The sequence below is a fragment of the Hermetia illucens genome, chromosome 7 (assembly GCF_905115235.1).
Source record: "Hermetia illucens chromosome 7, iHerIll2.2.curated.20191125, whole genome shotgun sequence".
In the NCBI taxonomy this organism is placed as follows: Eukaryota; Metazoa; Arthropoda; class Insecta; order Diptera; family Stratiomyidae; genus Hermetia; species Hermetia illucens.
Window position 1 is genome coordinate 13,410,012 of NC_051855.1, and position 26,588 is coordinate 13,436,599.

The following is a 26,588-nucleotide window of genomic DNA, read 5'->3' on the forward strand; positions in this document are numbered from 1 at the left end:
GTGAGAGCGGTAAAGTCCTGGCTAGAAAAGGCCGGTCTGACCTTGGCGGACGCGAAAACGGAAGCGGTCTTAATAACGAAACGCAGGAAAAATAACACTGTAAAAGTGGAGGTCGGTGGACATACGGTCGTATCAAAGCCGGCTATTAAATACCTGGGGGTAATAATTGACACCAAATTGAGTTTTAGGGAACACCTAGAGTATGCATGCCAAAAGGCAGCCAGTGCCACCACGGCACTTGCAAAAATGTTGCCAAATATTGGTGGGCCGAAACATTGCCGGAGGTTAGTGCTAGCCGGAGTGGTGCGCTCCATCCTGCTCTACTCGTCGCCTGTGTGGGCAGAGGCGCTTGCAAACTGTCAGAGAAGGAAGCAGATTTGCAGTGCTTTTAGAACCACATCAGATAAGGCAGTATTGGTGGTGGCAGGCATGATCCCGGTTGACATTCTGGCCAAAGAAATGAGTGTCCTGTACAATGCAAGACATATGGAGGGGCATGCACAGCGTAGAAGTGCGGCAAGGTCAGAGTCGCTTGATCTCTGGCAACGCAGATGGGACGAGTCTGCGAAAGGTTGGTGGACGCACGGGCTCATTCCCAACATTAGGGTGTGGCTTGAGCGAAAACATGGGGAGACCAACTATCACATTACCCAGTTCCTCATGGGACACGGTGGTTGCTACAGGCAGTATCTGCACCGCTTTGGGTTGGATGGTTCTCCGAACTGTCCCAGATGCGATGGCATACCGGAGGATCCAGAGCATGTGATGTTTCACTGCCCACAATTTGCGATGGAGAGAAGGAGCTTAAACCAGGTGCTGGGCAGGACCGGGACCCCGGAGAGCTTGGTTACTGAGATGCTGGAGTCCGAGGAGAAGTGGCTTGCGGTTGACTCCGCAATCATCCAAATGCAGGAGGAGTTGCTGAAGGAACAAAGGAGGAAAGCTGCAAATAGGAGAAGGATGAGTGCCTAAGAGCAAACCTACCCCGCGAAGTAATACCTCAATGGTGGTCCCGCGGGGCTGGGGCCGGAGAGACCGGGGGCGGTTTTTAGTGGGTGTGAATCCCACACGCGCCCGCTGTAGTTAGGGCGGCGGAACTGCGGCGGACGTGTCTTTCTAAGATTTTCCACCTCCGTGTACGCACAAAAAAAAAATAGAAAAAATCTCGATGGGTACTTTTTCTTAAGGAACTAATTATCATGAAGGCATGAAAGGAGCCTGGGGTTGAACTGGACACCCAACGCCAGATCCGGAAAAAATAGCCATTTTCTCATGGAGGATGTTCTGGTTGTACACGTCAAGAGCTGCTCAGCAACTAGACAACATTCTGTCCCAATAAAAGGCCAATATAAATACGTTACAAGAAACAGGCTAGACAGAGACCGACTTCCTGGAGAAGAGCGAATTCAGCATATATTAAAGCCAATATATCGCCACCTCAGAGCAGGCTTCCTAACCAGTTAAAAAAAAGTGAAATACTAGAAGTTGGATGCCTCCGCCATTCAGATTTTGTGTTTATCTTATTTAAAGAAATTTCTACGCACAAAAGAATTGACTGACGGTTTCGTCCCGGGCAGAGGCAACTCATCAGACGCTGCCTCACCTCTGTCTTGGAAGCAGCGTGACCGAAAGTAGTGACAGGTGGTAATCCTGCCTTACGATTATATATAAATGGAGCGATTACCACCTGTCGCTACTTTCGGTCACGCTCCTTCCAGGGCAGAGGTGAGGCAGTGTCTTATGAGATGCCTATGCCCTGGATGAGACCATTAGGCTACTTTTTTGATAATCTTGGGTGTTAAGCCCAAAAAAGAGGAGCCCCTGGACCACAAGAAAGGAAGTAAGTTGCTTCCCAAGTGGTTCGGTCCGTCATCAAGTGAATACGGACTCATGGTGCCCAGCATTCTCAGCAAACAAATTTCGATGCATGTTTTTCCATTCGTACATAGCTAAAAACTCATATATTTCCCAAATCCAAGATGCACATATACAGATTTTGATGACATGATCCGTATACTCATTTTAACAAGCAAAAATTGTCCCTTATCGGATACTGATTCATACATCGGCGGTCAAAGAGTAGTATAGGTCCCAGGGCGAAACGTGGATTGGTACCCACGATGGAGCATAAAACCTGGGAAACGTCTGCTGAACCAATACAAACAGCTCTACTACCAAACCCTATCTCCACCTCCACGTAGTGATCGCTGGGAGTTCTTTCTTTATGAAAAACTACAGACGAAGAAGGCGAGTCTCCCGTGCCTAAAAATGGGAAAAAATGTAGCAACTGGTCCTTCAGGTTAAGGGTTGGGTAGGGCTGATAACCTTACACGGAAATCCGATGTTATGAAGTCACGAAAGGAGCCTCGGACAGGATGGATCTTACAACGACGAACCCGATACATCAGTATCTAAATTTATCATACGCATTTGAATATTTTCGCTGGGGGGTATAGGTTACCTGAAATGCGCTTCAGCTCCCCCAACGACTTCCCGAGACGCTCGCACTCCCCCGTCCACTGGTCTCTGGCAAGTGCCCTTGGGACGACCCATTCGTCAGCCATCTTACAAGAATGGGTTGTAATGCATGGTATAGCTCGCAATGCGATTCCGCCACCCCTTAATGAGGGACCTATCTACTGCCACTTTCACCTTCCGATCACAGTGACGGAGAGTGGCAGGCCTGTGCGCCGACAAAGCTCTTCTTTTGGGATAGTGTCAACCCAGCGTTGATGAAGGCTTGGAGCTTGTCAATTACAGTAGGGTTTACATTCAATGTGCTACTCCCATATAGCAGCACAGAGCAGTTTCAACTTGATCTTGGTGCTGGGATAACTGCATTTCCAGATTTTAGACCGGACAAAGAAAGCGGATCTATCACTTCTAATACATCTGGTTACATCCAGTTCGGTGCCACCATCGGCAGAAACCACACCTCCTTGATACACAAAACTCCTCGATGCCTTTAATGCGCTACACATTAATGCAGATGGAGAGATTGCGATGACCCGTCAGACTGAGAACCTTAGTTTTGTTGGTATTTATCTTCAGTCCAATTCTATTTGCCTCTCTTTCAAAATCCAGAGTCATTTGGCCAAGGTCCATGAGCCAATGAGAGAGCAAAGAGATGCCATCAGCCTCGTCGAGGTGTTTGAAGCAAGACGTCATCGTCCATTGAATTCCTCCACGTCCTCCGGATAAGATAGCACGAAGGACATCACAGGCAACAAGAACAAATAATATCCGTGATAGGATGCAACCCTGGGAGACTCCGCTTTTGACCTCAGATTTCTCCGAGATTTTACCTTGGTGCAGGACATGACATTTTGTGCCATTATATGTCACTTTGATAAAGGTTTCGATAGGGTCAGCAGGGAGTGCATCTGGAGTGCAGGAGGGGCATTGTGGATAAATTAATAGCCATTATCAGAGCGGCATAGGTACAATACTCCCTCCCAAATTACGAGGATAGATTCAGCCTATCTCTAATAAACTGTGTACGACAAGCAATTACTGTCCTAACCTTACAGATAAAAGACACTCATCTGAAAACTAGTAACGCCCAATGAAGCTGAATCTCGATGATTTGACGGGGGCCCCTTTTCAGTTTATCCACCGTTCAGTTTACGAAAGTTGTTCAGTAATTATGATTGGAATGGAAGCTGGACCCTTCATGTATAAAGGCTTTGTGTGTGGCTTTTCCATTCGTACATAACTAAAAATTCAAAATAATCCTTGATATATCCAACTCAGCCATTCATATGAGCTCAAATTCACTTGAAAAACAAAATAACTTTGTTAATAATAGTTATATTTCCTACAAACTTTCCAAAATTGTGTATTGTATTATTATCCATCTTTAATGGTATTAAATTTTCTATTTCTAGGATACGCTCAAGGGAGCTTTCAGGTAAGTGCCTAGAATATGCTATTATTATATGTTATTAATTTTATTTGAGGAGGGTATCAGAATGAGATGTATTTTTACGCCTGGAGTTTGCATAGGTGAACCATTTTGATTTTTTTCACATTTTTCGGGTGGATAGAGGGCTTGTTACACTTTTAGGTTCATATATTTTGAGCCCCATCCCCCAAAATCAGAAATAAGACCAATTTTTTGAAAAGGACTAATTAACACCTTTCGCATGTACAGAGAGCCCCCCTTAAACTCAACAGAAAATGGCGGGGCTATATGTAAAGGGATTTACAGACGACATATTCCCACCAAATTTCGCGACAATCGGTTCAGCCGCTTCGGAATAAACCCGGTGAAACAGACAGACAGACAAACAGAGACAGGCAGTCGGACAGACAGACATTGAATTGATTATAATAAGGTTTTGTATCACTCAAACCCTTAAAAATGAAATGAAAGTTAATAATGTCATTAACTAGTCAAAAAATACATAAATTTAAGCACAAAATATTAGGCAAATTTGGCTTTACGGTTTCTTACCAGGGCAGAGGCAAATCGTCAGATGCTGCCTCACCACTGCCCTGAGAATTCACTGAGCCAGAGTGTTGGGTCCCAGCTCTTCGCTTTCCAGTGCCCGGATGCGATGTAGGTCAGGTCCTATGGCTTTCCCCGGTTTTATTCGTTTTATTGCTTCCTCGACTTCAGTTGCGCTGACAGTTATGTCTTTGTGGCTTTACGTGGTTTCCTGTCTCGGGGGACTTAATCCCACGATCTTCATAAGACACGGATTGAATTTGTGACCGCAATCAGAGCCCCACTGCGACAAGCTACAACGGTACCAGTCTATACCAAGTGCACGGCTTAGCATTCATACTGGTGGATGCAAGACCTACTTAATCTCTACTGAACTAAGGAGTACCACTCCCGTGTTGGAACGTAACACCACGTCGAGGCCCGAAGTTTTCCGTTTGTTTGAGCGTAACCAACAACCTCCATGAAGCTTCCGAACAACCGAGCTGAACGCACATACAACAGGAATTCTCTTGAAATATGTGAATTCAGTGGCTATCCCGGTTCCTATGGTACCGATATACCACTGGTAAGGTTTCGTGACCTATTACTACTGTAGATGAGTCCCCGTGCAGACCCGTCTTCCTCACCGCCACCTCTGAGCACCAGTTGCGCTCTCAGGTTGGTTGGGTGTCAGTTGAAATCTGCTCGAAATATTCTCGCCATCTATCCGTCACATCTTCGTATCGGCTTTTGGCAAATCAATACAAATCTCTCTTGCCATCCCGAGGGTCCAGTTTATCGTAAAGATTTTTGTAATGGGTCGCTCAGATGACAGCGATCGCTTTCTTTCTGCCAATTGGCCAGCGTTTTATCGTCGAGAAACTTGTGGTAGAGGCGTTTCTTTTTACGGACCTTCATTTCAACATCATCATTCCGAAGCCAAGTATCTTAGTTGATGCACCGCTTATCTGGGTTGGTGATCCCGAGAGTTGCAGAGGCCGCTTGGTTCCACGATCCTTTCATATTTGTAATGGTTGGTAATCGCTTAAGTGAGGTCATTTCTTCTTCTCACGAAATCGATCCCATTTAATGCGTGGCAGACCAGGGCATTCCTTACGTTGTTTTATCGCTGGCTTGGTTCGCAAGACGGCAATCAACGACCAATGTTGAGGTGCGATGGTCTCATAGGGAACGGTGGCGTTTTATGAGAATATAGTCGATTTGCTTTTCACTATTTCTACTATAAAATGTAGGAAGATGAGACAATTGTTAAATGAACCATGTATTCGTAAGTGCAAGGTCAATGGGTGTCCGCAAAATTGACCCTCGTTGCGCGCTCCACACCCCTTCCCCCATGGCATCTGTTACCGTCTGCCTTTTCACCCATATGGCCATTAAGGTCGCCTGCAGTTATGATATAGTTATCAGCAGACACATTGCAGGGGTTTTCATCGAGGCGTTGCCAGAAGGTATCTGGGTCTTTCCAGTGAGGGTGCCAATATTCAGTGTGCAGACACGTATTTATTTTGCTCGGGTCAACGCTATCAGCCAATGGAGAGCTGCGTTATGAAATTGCTTCACGCATTAACGCAACCTGGATGAAGTGGCGTTCCACAACTGGTGTCCTTTGTGATCGACGTATCAACGAACGTCTCAAATCTAAAATTTACCGCAATGTCATCCGCCCAGTCGCTCTCTATGGTTCTGAGTGTTGGCCGACCATAAAAGACAATGAACGACGTCTCGCGGTAATGGAGACGAAGATGCTACGTTGGACTAGTGGCGTCACACGTTTAGATCACATCCGAAATGAGGATATCCGGGGTCGTTATGGGGTTGCACTGATCGTGGAAAAGTTGCGAGAGAGGCGTCTTCGATGGTATGGTCACGCAATTCGTGCAAACGAGAATTCACTTGCAAAGATTGGTCTGAACATCGAAGTCGATGGTAAACGACCAAAAGGCAGACCTAAGCAACAGTGGCTTGATACGCTGGATGGGGATTTGAAAGCCTCGAGATTGCACCCAGATCAGGCATTCGATAGAGCCAAATGGCGAAGCCGATCACGACGAGCCGACCCCGCTTGTGAACGGGACAAAGGCTGAAGAAAAAGAAGAAGTTGGTATAATGGTGAGTTTCATTAGCTGGTCATCAAAATGTTCGACTTTTTTTACGGCATCACAGAAAGCCTCTGAGATGGCAATGCCAACATCGTATTGAGTGTGTGGGCTACCAAAATAGAGCAGTTTATAGCCATTTTTACCGCGTTCGGGTTCTATGTCGTAGCTTATGCTACCGTAGAGGGCGGATATTAATGCGCTTTTTCAGAAGAGCTCTTGTAAGTCCCTGGGTCTTTCCATTGAGAGTGCCAACATTTGGTATGCAGACACGTATTTATTTTGCTTGGACTAACTTACTTATATCCTGACGCTGTCTATGCGTCAAGAACCCTTGCCCATTTCTCCACAGGACCGGGGCCCGTCCTGCCGCATCGACACAGGACATAGGACCCCCTAGCATTTCTCCGAGGCTCATTGTGACTCAATCCGCTCATTTTTTTTTTGAGCGTCATTGGATCCATTTTTTGGTCGACCTGTCATCAAGACAGATCAGGTAGGATTTAGTGGAATAACTCCAACTATATATCTTCCTTATGAAAGGGAGAAATTTCACTATCCTATCTGCTCGCATATCCACTTGGTCATCAGACGAACCCGGGGCTGTAGAGAGAAAATGCGGCCCCGGGGTTCCCAAAGGTTCCCTGGTAACCGGGTTCCCATATTATCCTTTTTTTTTGCTTGAACTTTCTATTCTGGTCCCCAAAGAAAACTCCAGGCCCGGGAGGATTCCCCCCCCCCCCCCCCCCTGTCGTCAGGCCTGGACTAATCTGACCAACGGAGGTGACGTCTTGCACTTTTGATGATGAAGCGGCTTGGACTTTCCGTTTAAATGCTACTAAAGGAGACGAACACGTTCTCCTATTTTGGCGAAACCTATTTAGCTCCGCGGCTGAGAAGGATGTGTCCCGGGGAAAGCACAATAATTTCTTAACCCTCTCTGAATGCGCTGGTTGTACCGGTTCGTATTCACAAAAAAAACTTCGAATATTGAGGCCCTGCAAAAATATTGAATCTATCATCAAGGTACCCCGATAAGGATAATCCTTGCTATGCGATTACCATAAAATTTGAGCAATAAAACTCGAAATTGGCTAAATCAAATCTTTCACTCACTTCACATAGAAATTAGGGAGAATTTGATACCGGTCGACATTGAGTCAACCATCATCTGTCCACCGAAATTCTCAAGAGGTTTCACTCAATAACCCCCCAACAAAATAAGAAAAGAACTACTAAAAATTCAAATCTAACTCTGTTGTGAACGGAAAATCTTTTTAGTGTTCCACAGCATTCCTTGCGTGTCCCCACTGTGGTTTATTCGCATATTGAACCCTTGACCATTTCTTCACCACTCGTGTTTTTTTTTTTGTATCCCTCAGATGCTGTCGCAACTTGGAACTCGTAGATTACAAGTATCTGCATCCCTTCATATGCATATATCCACAGAGCGATCCTATAGAGATTAAGATATATCTGTATCTTTGGGAGCGTACATTATCTTGACCATAGTATGCGCGGCACGATGTCTTGTCGGGTGACTTGTTTCGCGTACCAAGGCTCCTCTCAACACGCCAAAAATGAAATGTTGTTCAATCAACCAGATAATCCGGTGAGACATTCTTCAAAAAATGTCAACACAAATTAGTTAACGGTCGACGATTATAACAAAATTCTTGGGAGATTTACCGACAACAAGGAGAATCGTGTTATGGATTCGAGATCTGCTGTAAGTGTAGGTTTTTTTTTCCCTTTATTTTCCCACTCGTTAGATGCATAGCGCTTTAATGGTGCTCTTTTGCTTACTATGCCGGGGACTATATAGGCTAGCCCAGTCACCTTAAGTTTCTTAAAGTGTGCTAGTCCCTTACTAATCTGCCGCCGTCATTCTCGTCATCGTCATTGTCGATATTGTTGTGGTCTCTTTGAATCTTTTTCAGCTAATCTATGGGGTGTTGTATTTCTTCGGATTTGGAGGCACCAGAGGAATCAGAGTAATGCCAAGGGTGAGTGTTGAGTGCGACTCCCAAAAATAATCCACAATTCCAAGATTTCTAAGTATCTTTGGCAAAGAGGGACCACAGGACTTTTCTATTCCTTTTCTTGCTCATTTTCCTCAACGTCTCCTACAGGACAATGGGTTCAGATACTGAAAAAGGAGCAAGGGAGAGGCAAAAAATTCAAGATTCACAAGAGGGGCAGAGGGGAGGTCCGTCTTCCCTTCTCGTGGTAAACAATGAAGAGTAATATGTGCTGGAAGTTCTCAGTGCAGTTAACGTGATAATATCCTTCATTGATTTCCTTGATTAAATGTGGGAGGTTAACGAAGCAAAGTAATTCGATAACATATTTTTTTTTTTCCAAGCTTCAACTATGTGGGTGGCCGAGGTGTCAATTTTTCACGGTTGCCTTGAATTAAAGGAGTTTCCTATGGTGTTCAGTCAGGCAGGAATGGGTATGGGAATTAGAATTTGTTTTATGGATCGTTTAACGTATATAAATATGGTTAACATATTGCCATTTACGCCTTCTGATTAACACGTTCACGGGTATCTCTAACCCGTACGACGATGGAGTAAAAAACCTTCCCAAACCTAGGCTGAACATACAAAGCAGTTGCCTGTCACATTTGAATGATAGTTAATGTGTCCGAAGACGTTGAAAAATAAAAGATACATAGATATATTTGGGTACAGAGTTGCAAAAAAAAATTTGAAATAGCTTCCACAATTAAAAGAAGGACAAAAACGGCTACGGTTTCTTACCAGGGCAGAGGCAACTCTTCAGACGCTGCCTCACCTCTGCCTTGGGAGCAGCGTGACTGAAGCGACTCGCAGATGTCATACGCTCCCTTCTATAATTCGTAAAACACGACAAGGGTGCGAATTATAATCAACGTAAATCCGCCTACAGTTCAGACCAAAGCTTAGCCGGAGCTAGACAATTTTTTTTAAGGATTTGGGAGTCCTAAGTCCGCATCCACTTGATGCCGGACCAGACCAGATCGGGAGCAACTTGCTCCCACTCTTGATGGTCCAAGGACTCCTCTTTTTGGGTTTAACACCTCAGTTTCCAAAATTAACAGAGGGACGAAGACGTCTACGGTTTCTACATCTGTGAGCCACTTCGATCACGCTGCTCCCAAGGCAGAGGTAAGGCAGCGTCTGAAGAGTTGCCTCTGCCCTGATAAGAAACCATAGCCGCCTCCGTCCCTCTTTTAATTTTGGAAACTGGGATGTTAAACCCAATAAGAGGAGTCCGTAGGCCATCAAGAGTATGAGCAAGTTGCTCCCCATCTGGTCTGGTCCGGCATCAAGTGGATGCGGACTTAGGTCTCCCAAATCCCTAAAAAAGTTGTTAAAATAGTTTTCATCCAGTGTGTTAGCATTTCATTATATTCTACTGGGGGTGGGGGCTAGGTTATCAAAAAGGACGTTAGAACCATTGTAAGTATGAGTTTCTTCCTAGATACTCCAGTTTATGGTCGCTTTAATACCTTGAAATTAGGGACGAAGTAATATTTTCTAGCCGTCACTTTCCCATGATTTCAACGCCTCTCATGTTAGTTTGGAGGAACCCTATTGCCCCCCAAATTAAAAGACAGAAATTGCTAATTATACCCGACTTTAGAGGATCCGTTTTCTATTTTCTGGCCTGCTCTGGCCTCCTCTGACCCTTCTGGCCGGCGGTCGAGACTTCAGTCTTTACTGTTTTTGGTAAATGTCCTCCTTGACATTTGTCCTCCAGTCTATGTCAGGCCGTCAGTTGTTTCTTGAGGCAATTGGATGCAGCGATGGAGGCGAATCCTTAATGGCGCCCAGGTTCGCGCCTCCAATGCACCGCCACATCACTCCACCCCTAGCTGAAACCAATGGGAGTTACCGGGCGAATCTGACGCTTCGTGAGCTTTTTTTCCGAGCCGTTGCCGGTTCGACGAAAGTCTACAACCTCGAACGTCGAGCTTGAACCAGTGCTCGTCTCGTTCTAGTACTCTGTGGAGGTAGCAGCGGCCTCCGAGGGGCATCCACTTTGATGAGGACCTGGTCACACGTCTCAAGATCACTGGGGGCGTTGACCACCGATGTCGCGTATCTGGACAGTGGAGTCGGCCGTATTTTCGAAGCCGCGTCTCTGAGCAGATGCAGCATACCTGATTCGATTAACCCTGCTCTGATGTCCAATACAGGGACGGCGGGGAGACGTAGATTCCCCCATAAGCCATCTCCGTGGGACTAAATTAAATAATAAACTATGGCGTCCCAATACCCCGAGGACGAGTGCCTTTGTGCCGAGCAGTTGTCTCAATTCACCATGACGTCTCGCGGGCTGGGTGCAGGGCAACCGCAGACGCCTACGAAGTTTCACCCTCAGCTAACCTGACTCGCTGAAACTTTCCAAATTCGACGTAAATTCTGCTTCTCTCTCACGCTCGCCTATCTAATTAACAGTCACTTTGGTGTATCAGGTGAATAACGAGCCCTGAAAGTTCGATCTGGTACTTGGATTATCATCCTAGTCTAACCAACAAGATGCGACTTTTCACGTAAATGATATTCGGTAGGACATGCAATAAACCAAAATCTACGAACTCGAGGAAACTTTTTCGTGATACCTCCACATTAGTGACCTCGCACAACGACTGTGAATGCCCCAGTTTGGTTCTTAAACCCCTAGCTTCATTGGCGACGGGAACGATGTGAAAAAGTAGAGTAAGGCTGTGTTCCGATTCGTAACCTGCTGAGGAGACTGCAGATATTGCCCCGTTGAAAACGCAATGCAACGAGACAGGATCGGAGGCTTGGTGGACAGGAAGGCATTGCAGATGAAATCAACTCAGATTGAGAGGCCTGGTGCACAGATTCCTGAGAAGATCTTGAGGCTAGACTGGTAGCCACAGTAGGAAGTGCCTTTTCAGAAGTCAAAGTTTCGTTGAATGATTTCCTAAGCCGCCGGGAACACCTTGATAGCGGATGGATACCCACCAAAATCGCCACAAAACCTTACACCGAGGCGTGGACTTCTAGATACGTAGTTCTCTTCTAACTCATTGATTGCTCTCGCAGTCGCTCTTTCCTGGCCTCTTTTGTCCTCCTCCGAATGTGCTTTACCGTGCTGTTGACCCCATTCCAGGAAAGAAAATATTCTGTGTTCCGGGAAATCATCGCAGTTGGGAGAGTTAAAAATTTGCCTCAGGTTAGTTGATGAATCTGCTAAAGCGGTGAATAGTAAGGCGAAGAGCAAGGCAATACACTGTCCCATCAGTAGTGTAATCTCCAGCTATGGAGTCACGAGTCACGCGCTGTCACAATGGACTCTGTGGTATAAAGGGCTCTCTCTGAGGGTGTGGCTCTATAATGTCCTCCAGTAAGGGAGTCTATTCCAACAAAAAAGAGGAACATATATGTTTCTAAAAGTGTCAGACCCAAAAGTGAAAATTATACCAAATTATACTCCCACAAAGATTATACAATCAATTTAATTTTCGGTCTCTTTTCTGACCTCCTCGAGATAACTCCATACCCGGAAGGAATCTCTATCTTTTCATCCCCTCTCTTGACGGGCCTGATCACAAGTGACCAAAGATGAATCCAATTAAACAATTTTAAGACTTATCTTTCAAACACATTGCCACTGAGTTAGGTGGCTTAAATTTACTTTTCTTTGACATACTTATCGAGTTCCATTTATCCTCCTGGATACATCCCTTTTATCCCTTTCGTAACTCACTTCAAAGCTGGTTTTTTATGAGTAAAAAAAGTAGCTAACCTCTTCAAACCACCTACAATGATCGGACATTCTTGTATACTGATACAGTCAATTGTCTGATATATTACCTGAAATTGAATCGAGAATCTATCATTCGGTTGATTTAGGATCGTCTATCATGAGGAATTATCGCCAAGTCAAATTCAATAGACTCGAAGACAAGATTAAGCTAAGACAGAACCAAAAAAAACACCCTTAACTGAAGAAGAATGCAGTGGACAAGATGACTTTTTGTTTGGGAATTAAAAAGCAGGTCCTATTATAATACGTCTTACCCGCGGATTAGGTTTCATAATCCGACATTTTTCTTTTTCACCCTCAACCGTCTGCAAACCCCTGACTCTGTTTACTGAAATTGCTTTTGCTTGGAATACTATATTTCCCAGTAATAAATTTTGGTATCTCTTTTTTTCGGATTTTTTTTGTTTTTTTTTTTATATTTTCATTCAGTTACTGTTGGTTTTCGGCATGTCGACGGGGCTATATATTAAATTTCAGGTGCCAATCGGATGGATACGTGTCAGATTTCAGAAAAGATACATTTTGTATCTACTGCATATATGGCAGATTTTTCCTTCGAAATCGGCCAGTGTGTGGCGCCAAAGATAGTCATATGGCTTTTGCATATTTTTTTGTAGTGTTTCACCGAATTTCTCAAGAATTAGGCATGTCAGGTTTTTTTTTTGAGGATGTAAGATGATAACAAAGGAAGAAAGTCATGGTTTATCTTTTAGAAAGTTTACAATGGATGATTTCAATGAATGCTGAAAATATTCAATGAATGACATTAAAAAATTAATATAGGATCCCCTCTCCACCTTCTCGGCTTCATTCTCAATAAGAGGTTTACAACTTTTCTGGTAAATACAATTTTTTTTTTTAAATAACTTTATTAGAAAATAAATCCCGTCGGCACTTGAAAAAAATATTTTCGCGTCCTTTTCTAATAGAATCATTATTTAAATTTACTATTTTAGATATAGTTTGATATAGGATATAAAAAGTACTTTATGTTAATATTTATAATAAGAAAACATACATTCATCATCAGTTAGATGGCGGTAGGCTGAAGTGAAATGGGATGATCCAGCAGTTTGCACAGCTAAGCCTGAATTTCTCACCGCAATGTCTACAAATTAAAAAAGAAAAAGAAAAAAGAAAACTTTGTATTTTGGTTTTAACTTTAATTTTTTTTATTTGAAATAAGTAACAGAAAAACTTTTAGTAATTTTTCGTGTTGAATTTATATTTACAACCTGTCAATAGGATAGATTGTTTATCTATCTATCTTTTATTCTTTATAAAGATTATTTTCAGAATATTTTATATATTTTTATGCAACTTCATTTTGCACAAAGTCTCAATATTAGACTTTATTTACAATAAAACGGAATTATCATAATTTTAAACATATAAAATTAATAGGCCCCAAGAAAAACCTTCAATTTCAATCGTGTTATCTATAAACATATAAATTGGTATATTTAATTTGTCAATCAAAAAAAGGATTTATGAACACTGCATCATTGTGGGACAATAATATCTCCCTCCTATTTACATTATCATATTCAGTAAACTAGGAAAGTTTTCCGTTCTTTGCTAAAATATGTTTTTATTTTATATATACCATTTCCACCACTAGTTAACGATATTCCAGATGAAATTAACAATTTTCCAATTCAAATTCATGACTTTCCAAATCAAATTCACGATTTGCCAAATGAAATTAATTTTTTTTCTGAAATCAAATCAACGATTTCCCAAATAAAATCAAATTATTGCATAATCTAAAAAAAATTATGTATTCAAGTGGACTATATCCCCACCTTTCACATATAGTTTTTCTGTTAGATAACTTAATAATTTGATATGGAAAAATGTTAATTTTATTTGATTTGGAACGACAGTGGACTGCCGTTAATTTGATTTGTAAAATTGTTAATTCCATCTGAAATGTCGTTAGCTTGATGTGGAAATGCTATATCAAGTATTTTCGAGACCAGCCATTGCTATTTTCACAGCATCTTTAGAAAAGATTTCGGCAACCAATTGTTTCAATTATTGAACGTATTTCGGAAACCAACTGTTCCCTTCTTCAATGTGACTATTTACCTTCTCCTTTCCTTCAATTACTAAGAAACGTGAAGAACCACCGAAAGAACTCATTTCAATCCAATAAAAAAAAAACGAGGATTTCATATATTTTGATATGAAAGATTGGACAGTATACCTTTCTGATTTTCTGATAATCCCTAGTCAACTCGGTAAAATGGTAATTGAACCAAGAATTGTTAATGTACTAGGTAGGCTCAATGAATTCTGTAAAGATTTATGGAATTCCAGCCGAAATCAGCGCCACCAGGTTTTCCAGTAGAGAAGACTGTTCTCAGGTAGCCATCTAGGTTGGTCCAGTAATGGGAGTCGGGCACTGTAACTAACTAACTCGTTCTGTGGTTACAGAACCAGTTGACGATATATCCAGTCAACATATCTGGACAGTTGCCAGCCCCTTCGGTGGGGGGCAGAAAGGTGTGGCAATGGCTAGAGAGGCGCACGCTGCATTTGCTGCGGGAGAACACAGCGAACCTGGAAGGCGAACAGCGGATCGAGAGGTTAGAAAAAGCGGATCGATGAGCTGAACGAGCAGCCAGCCTGTCGGGGCATTCGAAACTAACTGGTGCCGAGGGTTTAGAGGAGTCATACTTGACGAATGTGGATCCCCAGACCGTAGCTAGCAAGAAAGTCTTAAATGTACTGCTGCACTTTGGGAAAGAGCTAACAAGTTGCATGGTGGCGGTACATAACTTAGCATTAACAACCTCCTAGCCTTAGGATAGGTGCTTTGGCATTCCTACTAACTCGACGAGATCCTCTTATTACATTGAATTACATCAAAAAAATCAGAGAGCTATTCCTAATTAAAAAACTAACTTCAAATAGCAACCGAGGTGGGCAAAAATTGACTCTACGTTTCGTTTCCAAACGTGGGTTAGAGGGCATTGTATTGGGTCGATTTTTTCATTATTCTAGCCTGGTAGGCGTGAATAAGCTGATATAGCTAGTTTCTCTCAAAGTAGTTTTGACAGAGAAAGTAGAATTGACAATTAATTGTGTGAAAAATTCAGGCGAATGGAACATTGGTTAAGGATCCAAAATTGCATAAAATTTGTAGAAAAAAAATGATATAAATAAAATGGAAAAATAGGAAAATGATATTAATAAAATGGAATCTTGGTTTAAGATATAAATCATAAAGAGCGGAAACTGCTGCTAGTTAGTGTTGTTCTGTGTTGTAAACCTCTTATTAGAGTATCTTTTCGGAAAGAGGGCAGTTCAGATAAATGGTTTAATTGGATTGTTCTTAGTAAATATATCTATAGTAACTATTATGAAATTATATTCAAAAACTTAAATCAAATCAGAAATTTTAATAAAAATAATTAATTTGATCATTTGTATATTTATAGATTTTTAGTTCTATAATTAAAAGTGCATACCCAGGGGATACGGGGAATTTTTAAAAGATTTCTAGACTATTTTTAACCATTTTAATATTTATAAAGAAAAAAAAAGTGTTTGAACATTTTTAAAAAAAGGAAACATTCAAATAAAATATTTAAATATTTATTTTTTAAAATGATTAAATATTAAAAAAATATTTAATTGTTCAAATATTAAAAAACAGCTAAAATAGGGCCATTACCAAATATCTAAATCGCTGTCTATAGCGATAGCGACCAAAAAATGAAACAATGAAAGTTTTTCTTCACTAGAGTGACATTTTTCGTTGTTTTATTTTTTGAAAAACAATCATTTTCTAATTCTAATAAACTCTAAATTAAAAAAAAGACAAATTATAACAATATTTACCTTTATGGGGCATGTCATCCAGTGTTGAAACTCTGTCCATCATAGAACCGGACCAGGGAGTGACAGCCGCTCCCATGGTCGGTGTTGGTTGTAATGCAAAAATTTTGATATAATTCCCTAACACGGCTCGGAAACGATCCTTCTTTTTAGAAAAAATAAAACTTTTTGGTATGAATTAGATTCACAGATTTATAATTATTCTGATATTATTCCTGATTTCACTTTTTACACTTATAATAGTACACTTGAACACAGATAAGTTATGATGTCACCTTTTAATATTTTTTAAATAAGTTTATTATATTAAATTTATATTATTACACATTTTTTATATTTAATTAATATTTATAATCAAGGATCTCACTTGGTTTTGTATTTAAAAAAATGTCCTGAATGTTTTTTCATATAGAAAATTGCTAACCAATTTGTGATACATTGAACACTTATAACGATATTGTTGATCTAAAACTTCACTCTGAAAATGGATTTTATCTATGAAGAATGTAACTCAATAATAATAATATATCTATATGCAACTAAGCAAAGAAACAGGAAAATAATGCATGCAGGCTAACAAGTAAACGATATACAGTAACGAAACATATTTTATCCTAAACTACTTCATCCTAGGTTGTAGTTTTCAAATATGTCCGCAACACATCTATGCACCCTTAAACATGCATTTCCAAGCTGGCTTTACGTGATGCAGCCAATTTCCTTTCTCAACTTTCCGTTTCTTTTGTTCAGCCGAAGGACCCACGACGGTAAAGCTCTCCTACGCATATTTCTATATTATTCGCTCTGAGATGTTGACTCCGCATTGGAGAGCAACCATTGCAACCGCAATGAACCTCTCTCACAGTAATTTTTGCTAGTCAAATGTTTAGCCAAAATTCTGGCAACGACAGCAATAATTTTCTTAGTTGCCGAAAAAAATTTTAGTTTTCGGACCTTTAGCTCAGGTGTCGGGGAGAATAGGGGCATATTCCGTGAAACCAACTTGGAATGCGGTCAGAGCCTCATTATGAGCTAGCCAAGCATCCCCAGTTATGACCCTACACCGAGCTTAAGTGAAACTTCCTGAAAAATCTGTCGCCTAGTTGAAAAGGGAGCTCAATTATTTTTCACTATTACTCGGTACTGATTGCTAACGTTTTGTTCAGGAACATGACTGAGTCCCGGGGATGGGTTACAAACGCCTGAACCCTGCTGTGTGCTGGAAACCACTAGAATATAGTACAACGCCAGTGCAATTCACTTGATAGGCGCGTCGATCCCTTCGCGATTTTCCGAGAAGCTTGCACTCCGCTGTTCTTCGCCACGTAGCTCTAACCCACTCGTCGGCAAGCCTGGAACAGTGGGTTCTGTTTCATGGCATAACTCGGTATGGAGGTGCTTTCAAAACAATACGTCCCCGTGGGGTCCGGCGCTGATGAATTTCTTCATTAGTCGCTATCTGAAGCCGGAATACCCCGATGATACCATGCAGGCAGTACGAGTAACAGTGACGATCACTACTCATATGTTAGCGCAGAGAGAACATTGGCGCCTAACAACCTCAACTTAATGTTAGTGTTGAGATAGTTGCATTTATAGATGTTTTTACAAAACAGCGATGGCAAATCTAGCGGTGTTAATGCCGGTGCCGCCGTCTGCAAAACAGTAGGTCATCACCTTCGATTCTCTGTTCATTAATTCAAATAACATAAAAAAGTGCAATCGCAAGCCCCACTAAGAACCTTGACTTCGCTGAAGTTTATCTTCCGTCTGACCAAGGTCTTCTACTCGGCGAGAGAGCAAAGAGAAGACATTAGCCTATTCGAGGCATTTGAGGAAAGACGTCATGGTCCATTAAAACTTTCCGCATTCTCCAACCAATATATCATGAAAAACGTCACCAATTAAGAGAAGAAAACGTATCAGTGACAAGACACAACCTTGGTAGACTCCATTTTCCACTTCAAATTCCTCTGAGATTTTGCACCGTCACATGTCGCTCTGGCAATAACTAATAGTTGCTCTTCAATCCCCCTCCTGCGTAGAGTATTCCATGCTTGAAAAGCTCTTTCAAAATCAATGAAAAGCAGATCGAACGGTCACCTAACACCGCATACTGCTCGACAATCATCCGAATATGCTACTGTGGATGTGGTCAGTTCAGGAGAATCCAAAGCGGAAACCAGCCTGATCTTTGTTGATGAAGCTTGCAAAGTGTTCCTTGATGTATTCCAGGATGACTTCAGCTAATACCTTCACCACAACAGGAATCACGAAAATATTCTTCCAATTGTTGCACTCAAGACGGATGCCCTTCTTCGAAATTTTAACGGTCATCTCCTCCTTCAACTCATTGGAAAAAGTCTAAAATTCCCAGTTTTGACAAATGAGTGGAAGTAGCACCTCCGCAGAGACTACATAGGTTTCACGGGAAAATGCCTCAAGGGGATCGCCCGGGCCGACGGATTTACTCCATTGGGGTGCGCTTCATTTTAGTAGCGGCAGAGTTGCTATTGGAGGGCACGGGGCCTGAACCGGGAAAATTGGAGATGAAGAGGCTTTGCCAGGTGAAAGGCTGGCGCTGATTGCAGCGTTACAGAAGAAGATTAGGATTACTGGAGAACATACCATTACTGAACAGCATAGAACGTCTAAGACCAAATGGTTAAATAGTTAAACCGGGAACGCTACAAAAAACTCTTGGAATGCTACGTTATATTCGGTAGAACATACACAACCTGAGGTGGTTATACGGAGATAATGCTAGCCAGGATAATAGTTCTACTAAGATTCAATGGTTTAACGCAATTATTCCAAATGGAATCCCCAACTCTACTCAGCAAAATACCGTCCATTTAAAATGTGGAGTGGTCGAGATTATTTAGTGCCAGCCCCTCGATCTCATTGTCGCAGTTTATAGTCCCGGTGCATTATAGGCGTCGGTGCTCATTTTTTAAACTGTCCTACTGCTGTATCACCTGCACGTCTCATTGAAAACCAGTGTATGCCCTGTACCCCACAAAGGAGTGAACACGAGCCGTATTACTTACAGTGAATGGTCAAAACGCTAGAATACTAGCCATGAAACCAATCCTACTGAGGCAAGGCAAGGTCGTAAAACAGCCAAAATATGTAAGAGGCTTGAACAAAAAAAAACGCATCTACTGTCCACACCTTAGGGGAGTTCTGAGCCCGTATCCAGTTGATATAGGACAGGACCAATTGGGAAAAAACTTTCTGCCACATTTGTTGTCCACGGACTCCTCTTTTTTTGGCTAAATACCCAAAAATTCACATAATTCCATAAAGTGACTGAAGCTTCCGTCCAGAGCGGATTTAGGACTCTCTCAATCCCCCCCAACTCATCAGTCACTGCCTTACCTCTGCCCGACAGGTGCTAATCGGTCATTTCGTGCTTATACTATTTGCCTCCGGTCACTGAACCTCCGGAAAGGGATCTTGGATGAAAGTTCTATCCCTAAATGGCGGTTTCGTCCAGCAGTAAGGACACACTCATCAGATGTTGCCTTCCCCGTGGTGCAAACATCACAGAACCAGGATTATTTTACTTTTTTACTGAATCTGATGGGCAGGCTCTCGTCATAATCGGGTTATGAATACGTTATGGACTCGGTTTCTGTACCCTGATAGATTCCCTTCCAAATCCGTAACACGATAATAGGCGCGGACAATAAATTCGTTCAGTTGATTCGTCCAATCCATACGATGGCTAGGTCTGCCATCCCTGGTCGTTGACGGCATAACCGCTAAAACGTCCAAGGACGAAGAGCCGCTCTTATGTTGTTAAGCAACTTTTAACCGTCATCGTGTCCTTCGAGTCCCATTAAAAGATTGTAAAGTGTTGTCCCCAATTTTGTTTTCCCACGAGTAATGGGGAAATAGTCAGCTTTGCAACAGAGCCCCAAAGCCCCCAAAGATAGGGAAGGTATTCAGAGCGGAGCTGCTGAAATAAAGTGATTGGAAGGCTCGATTGCTTCACCGTGGATTACGGATTTTCTAAAGGAGTTTTGTTGAGGGTTTGAGGGGCCTCATGTCCGCATCCACTGGACTTCGGACCGGACCAAATGGGAAGCAAACGAGGGGTCCGTGGACCAAAAAAAGAAGGAGTAAGTTGCTTCCCATTTAGTCCAATCTGACATCAAGAGTGGATGCGGACTTAGGACCCCTTAATCCTTAAGCAAAATATGCTCAGCTCTGGCAAAGCGTTGGTCCAAAGCAGAGGTAGGACAGAGGTAAGGCAGCATCTAACCATTTACCTCTGCCCTGGTAAGAAACCGTAAAGCCGGGTTCGCCTAATATTTCTAAAGGAGGTTTACTCCCGCAAAAATGGAAGAATAGGCTAAGGAAGACAGATACAAATGGAAACGTTCTGTTTGCCCGCGGCTACTTATTTACAGGATTAACCCGCAATATTCGTAGCTGACGCGAGGGGTCATGTAATTATCCAGAACCCATGTCAGGCGCTTGGTCGCATGTAGTTCTGAATTTGCAACTCAAGTCGGTAGTCGCCATTAACACTTTTTCTCTGGTTCCTTCTCTGGTAGATCGAACAGATTTAACAGTTGGTGTCTTCCGTACATATAACTACTGATAAATTTGACCAGCCAGTAATATCCGTTGCCTTGGTATTAGTTGAGATAGGAGTTTTTTTTGGGTTTTATAAACCTCCTTTGGGCCATGTTTAATTTGCTTATTATGTCCTTTACTAATTTTACGTCTCCATTGGAAATGGTAAGGCTCACCGAGATGATGTGTTCTGCCGTACTCGATCCGAAATCTGTCAGTTCCTTTTTTCACCAACTCTGTCTCCTTAAGATGCACATTGAGGCAAGTTTCAACCTTTTTTCTAGTATGCCCGATGTACTTCTTGTTCCAGTGGGTACAGGAATTTTTTTTATATAATTTGGTCGATTGGCTCCTTGGTTGGCCACAGGAAAGTTTTGAGTTAGCTATTCCAAGCACTGCAGAGAACGTCCAAACCATGTTTGCGCAAATATTGTTTCAACGAAACCGAGATGTGGTTATAAATATCAATGCTATTCACCTTTTGGACTATTGATTTGAAGAAATCGTGGTGAGCCTTTGTCGTTGAAGGGACCTTCTGATTTTTTTGTTCAAACTGATGATGGACCGGTTGGTGTATCCATTAAGTCCGCCGATATCCAGAATATATTCGGTTTCTTTTAGGACACCCTTCGAAATAGAAATGTAGTTGAAAGGGGCGAACTAACCTCTGTGTTGAGGATGACCTAATGTTTCTCATTCCCTAATCATAGTCTAAAAAGGGTCGTTGTCACTCCTTTCCCATCGAAGTGCTAACTAAGTGAAAGTGAAGATGGTGCAATCGCCGAGATGACTGAGATATGAGCGTCGTGCCCCGGGTTCAAATCCAATAATTTGCTCATAAGAACGTAATCTTGCCCAAAAGTAGGATTTGAAGGGAACTACACCTTGAAATCTGGCATTGGATATTCAGGAAATCTTCTAGGAGATGTGGAGGAAAAAATGATAAATAATAGATAGAGATTTGTCAGTATCCTGATACTATCCCCCGATAGCTTTGGACCCAGGAAAAATCAGTTGAAATTAACGATCGGCCAGATATCTACAGTGAAGCAAGTTCTGGAGGAACACTGGGAGCAAAATGTGAACGAATAAAAAGAGCAGATTGTGCTTAAATTGGGGACAACCCTAAATATATTAGGGTGCACATATAGATATTTCGGGAGTCAGTTGCTCCCTTTCCGAGTGCTTATAGTCTGCAGTTGTAGATGCAATTAAACATATTAGAGTTGACCGTGCATCCAAATCAGGCACTTGATAGAACCAAATGGCGAAACCGATCACGACGAGCGCACCCCGCTTGTCAACGGGGCAAAGGCGGAAGAAAAAGAAGACCGCCCTAATTAAAAGAATAATCTGTTCTTTTTACTGGTATACTCAGGGCTACCGAAAAGTTCAACACAAAAATCACGGCCCCAAAAGTGAAAGTCTGTCAGACCGTGGACCGTATGACCGTATACGGCAGATGTCAGACTATTAACTTTCGTGTGATACTGACATTGAAAGCCTTAAATTGCAGTAAATTTGTACAACAGTCACAGCTTCGACCTAATATAACCTTGTTCGCAATAATGCAAACTTGGTGGTATTATCCTGGATGAATTTAAGGGAGGTTTCCAGTCAATTTTAAAAAAAAAAATTTAGTCTTTATTAACCTTTTTTTGGGTCTGAAAGGTATTTTGAGGGCTAAACACCGAATAGTGGCAGCTTCGTGATTTTTTCCAGATTTTTTCGATTGGGTAGCTTCTTAGAATTGGTCACTCGTTCCTCCCATTTGCATCAAATGTCAGAACTAAGGTCAGCTTTGGAAAGTACTAATCGAGATCTTTCATTTGATACCCCACGTGACTATATTCGGTTTGGTTCCCACCAAATTTCGTCTCAAAAGAGAATACCGTTTCTGAGAAAAGTGTGTGTCAGAGACAGGCAGACACAGAGCCAACCGATTTTAATAAAAATTTGTTTTACACAAAACATCGAGTTGGCTTACAAGAGAAACTATGAAATTACTCTTGTAAGCCAAGATTCACCATTGGGTCAGGTGAGACATATTTTTGGCTCTCGATGGGCGGCTTTGACCAGTTGATTTGTTACACCAAAATCTTGACTATGGCTTCACAAAGCGATGCAAGGACGATATAATTATAGCAAGTAAGAATATCAACGTTCAGATAAGCTTGGGTTAGAGATATGGGGTGGGCTGAGAATTTTGTTTTTGAATGGAGGGAATGCTGAATCCGCACCCAATGGATGACAGGAAGATTGGTACTTGCTGGACCTCTCAATCGACCTCCCTTTTTTTTGTAAAACACCGAGGACTGAGGATAGGTATAATTAAACAAGAAATTCGTACACAATAACGACCGTAAGCTAACTGGGGCCAGGTGAAAAAATAGTTACGAAGCGTGTCAACTGACAGCCTTATTATTGAGGAGCATTGAGCAGCATAAGGAAAATTGAAAGACGACCCAAAAAAGTGGCTTTAAGGCTATGCTATCAAGCTGACAGTGACTGACATTCTCGTCATTAAGGTCTGAATCCTTTTAGATATCTCTAAAATGAGGCTGAGTTTTTTAGGAGCTTTTCGTTTTATATTTACAAAGAGAAATAAATTTTATTAAAATTCGGATTCAAAGGACGTCTGTTTGTCTGTCAGAATTGATTTCTTCGAAAGGGGGCTAAGGATTGTGTAAAAAAGACCACTATATTAAAAAAATTGACAAACATTACAATTTTCCCACTTTTACATGATACCCCTGGGATTATTCTGTTGTTTTTCCTTTAATTTTTCATTTTACTATTTTAAAAATTAAAGTTTAATTTCGGATCTTTTGACAATCACAACATTTAGAGTGAACATTTGGATATTTGGATAGTAATTTCCCCCCAGTGTTTTGAGATGTTCCAAAGAAAACGATTTATTACATCCCTATACCATCTGGTTGGAAAATTACTTATTATTCAGAAAATTAATAGTGATAGTATTAAAAGTAGATAGGATCATGCAAAGGAAATGCTAAATTGACTATGTGAAGTTTAGTAAAATTGAAAATTAGAGAGGAAGCTAGAAACTATAAAATAAAATGCTATAAATTTACTAAATTAAGGTAATATGATAACTATAATCTAATTATATGGCGAAGGATTAAATATAAATTAATAATAATTCTTTTATATTATTTTAATATTTTTTATTATATTTTTTTTAAAATAATAATTAATATTTCTAACTACAAATAATATATAATTAATTAAATATCCAAAAAAAATCTATAAAATACTTTAAAAAATCAAAATTTGTCTGGATGTTTTGAATCTAAAATAAAACGTATCTATTTTGGAGGAAAAGACAAACCATTATCTTCAAACAAAACTCAATTGTTTCTCTATTACTTTTAGTTGTTATCCAATAAAAGTTCTCCGTATTTCCAAACCAGCACAATTTAAGATAAATCACATTTTGATAACATTATGATATCTCACTTTTTGCGGTTTATATTATACATTTTCCCTGGATCTCTTTAATTATAACTAAAACCACTTTTATTTAAACTCTAAACCATGGAGAATATCGATAAGGGACGAAAAAGGAAAACACTTATCACTAGATAAATAAGCACATAAGTATTTTTGCGCACTATTTAACCACACGCGCGGATATTAAGGGATTATTTTGAAATCTCGAAGGATTCTAACCGAAAATTTAGGTAAATTTTTGGTAATACGAATATTACATGAACATTTCCACAAGTTTTAGAAAAAGTGTTCCAAAGTAGGTTACGACGGGACACCTTTTTCAGTTTTAGGGGGCATTCCAAAGGTATTTGATGAATAAAATTTAATTAAAAATCCCCAAACGTTGACGAAGCTTAACCGAGCACCAGGAACTATAGAAGTATTTAATCCGCAAGGTCATACCTATTGGGTCACACTCAACCTTGTCATATACATTCGCGATTGCGTTAAATTTCACTATACAACGGACACTATAACCGAAAAACAATTAGAATTCTTTTTGAAGTGGCGATCATGAGGTCTTTTAGAATTTCCAAATTATACAAGACCATCCATTTGACACCATGAAAATAGCCTGCACTTTTATGTTTCTATACATAACTATCATCTCACGCACAACATTCACTTATCTTGCTACATCCGAATCCTTACAAGCTCAGGAACATGACTACGGGGGATTTTGTTCTGTTGGGGGGTCGCTTACTACTTAGTTCAAAATCAACTTTCTCGATTTGATTAACCGCACTAACTACCGGGAAAAAAAAACGAACGTACAAATTGTGTGTGACACTACACTATATTCACTGGCAAGGACATACAATATGTATGATAATTGTAGAATCCTAAAACACGTGTTTAGTCCTTACTCACAGTACTGTTGGACGTTTGCTTGCTTTATTCCTTAGAGTAGAACAGTTTATGGTATGACACTGTACATTTTACAGGATGCTCATTCGTTGTCCCGCGCACACCGGTGTAAAAATTGTTGGTTGCTCGTCCGAGAAGGGAAAGTTCACGCAACCGAAACGGACGCCCGGAAAATACGTATCTATTCTGTGTTATTTTGTATCTTTCACAATTTTTTTTTTTTCTTTTTAAAAATTTCAATCAATCCGAATCAATTGCATGCGCGAAATATTTGATGGTGCGAAAAAAAAACGACTACAATGCCTACACGATAAGTACGAGAGAGGTGTATTGTGTATGCATGTAACAAACAGTGAAATTGGCATACCCTCTATAATCTCGACCGTTCTGTGACTGGCTGAACTGTTCCGGTGGATATTCATGTTGCACGCGTTATACGCATTCGATTTGGAACCGGGGGTCCATGAGATCTGCTCGTTGTTTCGTTGGGACCATGTTCGTGACTCCGGGGAGCCGCTATTCACATTAGTTCGACTAATATCAGCAAAAAGACCAAATAGGACAAACAAAAAACCAACAACAACAACAACACAGCTCAACCAGCTAGCCCAACCCTTAGGTAGAGGTCGTGTCTATTAAAAACGCAAAATCCGATGACATCAACCAACCCAAATCACTCAACCCAACGTTTATGATGTGCTCATAATGTAATCGATCAATTACACACAAGCGAAACAGTGCATTTTACGGCTTCTCCCGAGTCAGGATGGTCGCAACTCACAAGGGTGCAGCATAATACCATGTGGGAGCACAAGACAGCGAATCGTGGACCGCCTCCCCTTCTTTCTCGTTGCCTCCTACCATTGCCTCGGCTAATACCTGGCATTCATTTCGCTTGAGAAACATTTTCAGTAACTTCTCTGCGCTCTACACTACAGAGCCTTCGCGTATTAATCATACCTTTTGTATCTCCTTTCCTCTTCAGTCTTGCCGGGAATCTAGCTCCCACAGTTCTAAGGACATTCCCAACCAAACTACCCTCACCCAAAAAAGTCACATTTCAGCTCGTCCGGAAATTGATTGGTTAGACATCAAATTAAATGGAAATCCCCGGAGTGTTTGTTTGTGAAGTCCCGCCCGACACGCAAATCGTCCTGACACGAGTAACCAACCTATGGTGCTCTCAACTGACTGTATCCTCTCCTGAATACGACACTTCACCACGCCACTGTGGAGTGCAACGCGCTATTGAAAATTTGAAATTAACCCAGGAATGTGTTCCCAACAGAACTCACAAACATTCAATATTTTAGCCACGCCTCAAAAGGAACATGGAAGGGAGAACGATGGGCGAGCCTCTTACATCGAAGTGGACCGAAGCTGGGAATTTGAAATCTCACTCACTCACACTGATGCATCCATCCCCTTTCCAATATTTTCAT

The 26,588-nt window shown here is 41.3% G+C and overlaps 1 protein-coding gene across 2 annotated transcripts in view; it reads right to left on the reverse strand.

Annotated features, from left to right (window-relative positions):
- LOC119660998 (paired box protein Pax-6-like) overlaps positions 1 to 26,349 on the reverse strand; it is a 78,701-nt gene extending 52,352 nt beyond the window's left edge. Inside the window, exons 1-5 of one of the 2 annotated variants that reach the window (XM_038070094.1) lie at positions 26,107 to 26,349; positions 24,119 to 26,040; positions 16,547 to 16,657; positions 16,183 to 16,454; positions 13,352 to 13,441 (exon numbers count right to left, since the gene is read on the reverse strand). In XM_038070094.1, the coding sequence (XP_037926022.1) occupies positions 13,352 to 13,441; positions 16,183 to 16,258 (166 nt within the window). In that variant the 5' untranslated portion in view covers positions 16,259 to 16,454; positions 16,547 to 16,657; positions 24,119 to 26,040; positions 26,107 to 26,349. Of the gene's footprint in view, positions 1 to 13,351; positions 13,442 to 16,182; positions 16,658 to 24,118; positions 26,041 to 26,106 lie in introns of both variants that reach the window. The other variant, XM_038070095.1, reaches the window with a different exon arrangement.
- Positions 26,350 to 26,588: the final 239 nt, after the last annotated feature.